The 6696-nt window shown below is 38.1% G+C and overlaps 1 protein-coding gene across 1 annotated transcript in view; it reads left to right on the plus strand.

Annotated features, from left to right (window-relative positions):
- Ac13E (Adenylyl cyclase 13E) overlaps positions 1-6696 on the plus strand; it is a 286840-nt gene that overhangs the window by 158674 nt on the left and 121470 nt on the right. Inside the window, exon 11 of the mRNA XM_068348168.1 lies at positions 5659-5836. Within this exon, the coding sequence (XP_068204269.1) occupies positions 5659-5836 (178 nt within the window). The remainder of the gene's footprint in view (positions 1-5658; positions 5837-6696) is intronic.

Raw genomic sequence — 6696 nt, forward strand, 5'->3', positions numbered from 1 at the left:
GGATAGATGTGAGAGAGGCAAGAGAGCGTGCTAGAAATAGGAATGAATGGCGAGCGATTGTGACGCAGTTCCGGTAGGCCCTGCTGCTTCCTCCGGTGCCTTAGATGACCGCGGAGGTAGCAGCAGTAGGGGACTCAGCAGTATGAAGCTTCATCTGTGGTGGAAATGTGGGAGGTTGGGCTGTGGCACCCTAGCAGTACCAGCTGAACTCGGCTGAGTCCCTGGTTAGGCTGGAGGAACGTAGAGAGTAGAGGTCCCCTTTTTTTTTTTTTGTCTCGTTGATGTCGGCTACCCCCCAAAATTGGGGGAAGTGCCTTTGGTATATGGATGGATTTAAAGGATTTGATAAATTAGTTGTAGGCGTTAATACATGGAAAGGCGTTCTAACTGGGGTACCATACAATGCCTCGTGCGGTGACATTTTAATTGATATATGATATGAATGATTCAGAGTACTCAGTACCGCAGGTATTGCAATATTCCAGTTGGGGTCTGATCCCCCTAGTGTTACTCTTAATATATTTAAAACCTTCCTATTTGCTCTTTCCACTAGCCCATTTGACTCTGGGTGATATATCATGGTATTTATTTTCTTTATGCTAAGGAATTCACACAATGAGGTAAGAAAGGGATTATTAAATTCTCCACCCGAGTCTGAGATTATCATGTGTGGAATTCCATGTTTACAAATGTAACACTCGTAAAACTTCCTAGCGCATTCAATCGCAGTTTTAGTTTTAAGCGCTATTAGTTCTGTATATCGAGTTAAAGCATCTACAATTACTAAGAGGTGCTTATTTCCTCTGTCTGACTCGTAAAATCCTGTTAATAAATCTAAATGTATCCTTTCAAAGGGTTGATTGGGCACAGGATAAGCCCGTAGGGTGACAGGTGTTTTCGTATGACCTTTGTTTTCCTGACAAGTGCGACAATTAGCTATGTGTTTTTTTATATCTGTAAGCATCGTATGCCAATAAAACAATGATTTGGCTTTTTGTGACATTAATGAGAACCCCGGGTGTCCATGCAATGGATTTGCATGCAACCAATTTAGGACAGTGGATATAAGTGAGATTGGTACTACTACCTGGTCTTTAGTTACATGTGGTGTATTGCGGGTTTTCCTTGTCACGGTTCTACACAGAATACCTTTGATTATATAATTCTGCTGCTTATACTTTAAATATTCCTTTTCCTTATGATTGCCTTTCAAAGCATTTATAATTTTTTCTTATTTCTGATCTTTTCTTTGCTCAGTCTGTAATAATTCAGCACTCCAGCCCAGATCTTCTTGTTCAGATATCATTTTAACAATAGGCATGGATGTTGATATATCTATTAATTCAATTAAAGGCTCCGTACAAGATGACACGGGGTTGCGTGATAATGCATCAGCAATGATATGCTTTCCCAGGTAAATACCCGATTCTCGCACCAAAGTCTTGAATGATCAAATGCCACCGAGTTCGTTTGGGGCTGTGATTGAAACCTTTAAAGAAGTCGGTTAGTGGTTTATGATCAGTAAGAACCTTAACGGGATAACCGTATATTATGAACTTATAATGCACTAGTGAATTAACAATAGCTAGCCCTTCCTTGTCTATCACTGCATACTTACTTTCGGAAGTTCTCAGTTTTCGAGAAGAAAAAGCTATCGGGAAAAATTGTTTTTCATATTGCTGAAGCAATACCCCACCTACTCCTAAGTCTGAGGCGTCTGTTGCAATGAAGAATTCCTTACCGAAGTCAGGAAATTTTAAGATAGGAGAACTACACAGTTCATCTTTCAAGGTATTAAACGCCTGTTGATGCTGCTCAGACCATATGAAATCTACGCCCTTCTTCGTAAGATCAGTTAAGGGAGCGGCTATTATTGAATAATTGCGTATAAAATGCCTGTAATATCCACTACAACCCAGAAATTGGGTATCGGAAAGTTACGGATAGCCGACACCTTATCATAGACTACTTTAAGACCTTGGCTTGACACTGTAAAACCCAAATAGACTAATTCTGTTTTGAAAAATTCACACTTACTAATCTTTACCCTTAAGTTATGTTGTCTTAGTCTCTGTAGTACTAGTTCTAATTTACGCAGATGTTCTTCTAAGGTATTGGAAAAGATTACAAGGTCGTCCATATAGGCATGCAATATATCCCCTAGCAAGTCTCCAAACACTATGTTAATCATTCTTGTAAACGTTATGGGAGCACAACGTAAACCAAAAGGCATCCGTAAAAATTCATAATGTCCCCTGGCTGTGCTGAAGGCTGTGTATGGGATACTGTTTTCTTCTAATGATATCTGGTGAAAGCCTTCAAGTAAGTCCAAACTGGTAAAATGTTTATTCTGACCTAACAAAGACAAAATATCGTCAGTACATGGCACTGGGAATCGATCAGGGATCGTCTCTTCGTTTAGACGACGGAAGTCTACGCAGATACGCCATGTTCGATCTTTTTTCGGTACAACTATTAATGGAAATTTATAAGGGCTGTTCGTTTTCCTAATGACTCCTCCTTCTAGCATTTTACCTACTTCATCATTTATTTCATTCTGGAATTTCATAGGGAGTCTGTACGAGGGTAGATAGATAATTTTCTGCTTGTCCTTTAACCTTATTTGATGCTCGATCACATCTGTTTTTCCTAAGGATCCATCCGTAGTGGAAAAAACATCATGATACTCAGTTAAAAGTCAAAAAATTTTCTGCTGAATTTCTTCGTCTTGAATGTCTTTATTGATTTTATTTTTAATAGATTGCAAAAGGGATTAATCCGCAACTGATTGAGCGTGATTGATTTCAGCAACGGTAAGAATACGATGTTTTTAAACTTTTACATCCAAGATATGCTGATTTTTGTGAATTACTAAAGTGGTATTTAAATGATTACAGACTTCAATATTACATTGTTGATGTGAGCCTACTGTATAAATAGCTTGTGTGACAGACAATCCGTTAGTTTTCAAAGTGTCGGAAAGGATCAATATTTCAGATCCCGGTAATGTTTTCTTTACTTGCACTATTAAATTCGAAGGTACGTTCGGCTCGATAGATTGCGTGCAAGATGATATTACGGGTGAACGAGAATTCTGTTGGGTCGCGTATATTATTTCTTTATTAGTGAGACAAGTTATTGGTTCTTCAACGTACGTCACTGTTTTATTTGTCGTCTCCTTTTTATCCAAAACTGATTTTAAGGTATTAGAAGACTTATAGAATTTTCCTTTGATATACACGCCATGCTTGGCAGGGGCTAAGATAATGTTTTGATTACCCATAGATGGGTATCCTATAATTACAGCTGGATACATATCAATATTTTGTACAACAACAAATGTATCGGCAAAAGTGCGCTTACCGACCTTGAACTGAACATGAGTTACGCCTTTTACATTTCATTTATTATTTCCTATACTTGAGAGTCTTACTCCGGACTTTTCTGTTGGGAAGTTCGAAAACAACAAATGATGTGTCCTCAAATCCATGATATTACGTGGACTACCAGAGTCAAAAAACAATGTAAATGATCTGTGTTCTAAATTTACAGCATATAAGGTTGGTCGTAACTCATTTTGGCTTATTATTGTATGAATTTGTTGCAAATCTACGGGAGCATGCACTGATTTATTTAATTCGGCCGTGTGTTTCATAGGAAAATCTATTGCCTCACAATGATCTGATAAAACATTAAATTGATTATTCAATACTACTGATGTTGACATGAATGACCTTGACCCAACATCACTCTCTTCCCCACTGGAGTTAATTATGTGGTATTTGCTTTGCTCTGCACATTCTGAAAATTAGTCTGACCTTGCGAGGTCTGGTTTGATGAGCCAGGATCAGCGTTATTCGAAGAACTGTTTGTTTGTTTTGGATTCTGAACTACATTGACGTTTGGCTGTTTCTTCTTATTGAAATGAGGATTTTTCTTTTTATTTCCATATGGAACTGACTGTGGAATTGACTGTGTATTTCTAGGATTCTGTTGTGTCTTACGCAAGTAGCACTGACTATATGAATGAGTCGAACTATTATGTAACGAACAGAATCTTGTTCTGCAGTCCGCAATCAAGTGACCTTGACGTTTGCAATTATAACACGTCATTCCTGCAACTTGACTATTATTAACTACGTTTACTTGTTGTGGCTTTGTTTCATTTTTTGCAACAACTTGTAGAAACACGGGATCAAGATCAGGACACTTAGACATATGTTTCTTTATCTGTTTATATACATCCAATTCCGTACTTGCTGGCGTTAACTTTTTATCAAAACACCGCACTAAAGCTTCAGGCAACATAAGTGTCATGCAAGTTAAATACATTAATCGTAAGAAATCTTTCACGGAGATGTTATCTCTAGTAACCCAAGTGGAATTACCCAAAATATCTTGATATTCGTTAAGCCTATCGGCTATGAGAGCTGCTCTCTCAATAACATTAAGCCGAGTCATAGTGGCTTGATTAAGTGTATTTCTTAATGTTAAAACTACATCTAAGGCTTCCTCACCTCCATAGACCGCACGTAGTCTAACTTTGAAATCATCCCAGGTAACTGCCTCTTGAAATGAAACTCCCCTCAAATACGCACTCGCATCTCCTTTAGAAAAGTCTATAAAACTTTTAGCTTCTTGTAATTGTACAAACGGGTCTATAATTTGTTTAGCATTTAAATGGGCATCGACGGATGACATCCATGACTCCACATTCTGAGGCAAGAACCCATTAACCCGACCTTGAAAAGGAAGGATTGCAGAGCGAGCATTTACTAGTGTCACAATGGGAGGTTGGGTTACCATGTCCTGGGTTCTCTGCACAGCTGACCTCAAACCACTGCAGGTAAACCATGTTTCCTTGTGTTCCTAGTATTAAGATAATACTGTCACGTCCCCTTACCCTTACGAGTTGGTATTGGGAACGTCCTATCCTAGAATTCCATCTAAAGGACTTCAGATCATCTTCCTTGGACGAGTCACACTTCATTCCTTCACACACAAGCTTACGTAGGCCACGGTCCTTGCAGAGCAAGGCACTTGCGAGGTGCAGGGACTCCTTATCTTTGAGTACTAACGCACTCAGATACTGAGTCCCCGGGCAAAAAGCCAAAAGCCAGTAATGGCTGGGACTTACCACCCTACCTAAGGGTTGAGTCACCCATATTAAATAGCGTGGTTTGTATTTCAGTTACGGAACAAATGACAAATTCGTAGATAATTTGTATTTTTCCTAACTATACAAACCTTAGCTATTTAATCAAACTTGCCCGCCAGCCGTGTCCCCCGGGAAGTCCTACCTCTAAGCAAAGTGAGCTAATCACAGGTGTGTGAGGGGGGGAGGGGTAGCAAGCTACCCCTCCCTACCCCCTCGCTAACTAGCGAGGGAATAGTAAACCCTCGTTAAAATTTTAATGGCTCGTCATTTCAGCTACGCCGAAAGTAATACCCATATTAAATAGCTAAGGTTTGTATAGTTAGGAAAAATACAAATTATCTACGAATTTGTCATATTTGATAGCCATATATATTTTGTTTTGGATGAGCTGAAATATTTTCTTTACTATGAAGTTCATTCTAAGTTTCATATAAGTTCATTTGGTTAATATTTTGTAAATACTGTAGATATTATTCCCCTAAGTTTCCTAATTCTTGCAGGAAAATAAAAAGGCATCAAGCCTCCCTAATATACTAGACTGTGCATCAGGAGCAGATGGGAATGGTACCATGAAAAGCAAACCTACTGCTGATGGGACAAAAAGTCGTCGGTCATTAGCGCCAGTCATTGACCTCCCTAAACTTAGATTGCCCAGACTATCAAGAAACAGTGATAAAGGTAAGAATTGTCATGTACTGATAAGGCGCACAGTGATTTTTTAGAGTAACATCAATTTGTGTTTTAGAAATGTTTTATAGATTATGTTGTTATTTAAATAAAGTTAATATCAATGAATTAGTTATTGAACATAACATCTAATGCAGTTTGCAATATATTTGCATAAATTGCAGCAATGTTGATCTTGAGAGGTACAAGTATGATTATATATTACAATGAGGGGTATCGTGTCATTCAGTGATCAGAATCTATCCAAGATTATAGTTGCATTACTATCACTATGTTATGTACACAAGTCATCATCTTACTATGATTTCCAAGAAAGTATTCTACTTATTTTTTGTAGATTTTATTATAGTTTTTACCAGTAACTATATGTAGCCTTGCTGTGTACTTTTTATGAGTAATTTCACAACATTAAGGAATTATAAAGTGAGTACAGTTTAAAACTCTTGTAAAACATAAATTTGATATTTAGGTTTAGAATTTGTTGCATTGTCAACCCGTGCTTTACGTGAGTTTGTACTTCCCGATTTCACTTATATGCAACACAGAGAACCTCAATACCTATTAAATAAAAAATAAATTATTCACTATAAAAAATGTTGTGGCACTATGATTTCAAATAGCCTGTGATCTTTTGCACTGGGCTTGCTTCGTGCCTCTCTCCTCTCCCTCCACCCAGCTCGTCCCAGCTCTCTCTGGACATTGACAGTGAGGGATTTGTTATCAAAATGCCCCACATATAGTAGTGAGAGAAATAGATATCTGTTTGAGGCTCGAGGTGAGGATGGCAGGTTCATCTTTGCTAAGATTCTTGGACATGATGTGTCTTACCATGCTAGTGGTATATTTAGCTT

Source organism: Palaemon carinicauda, chromosome 24, assembly GCF_036898095.1.
Source record: "Palaemon carinicauda isolate YSFRI2023 chromosome 24, ASM3689809v2, whole genome shotgun sequence".
Lineage (NCBI taxonomy): Eukaryota > Metazoa > Arthropoda > Malacostraca > Decapoda > Palaemonidae > Palaemon > Palaemon carinicauda.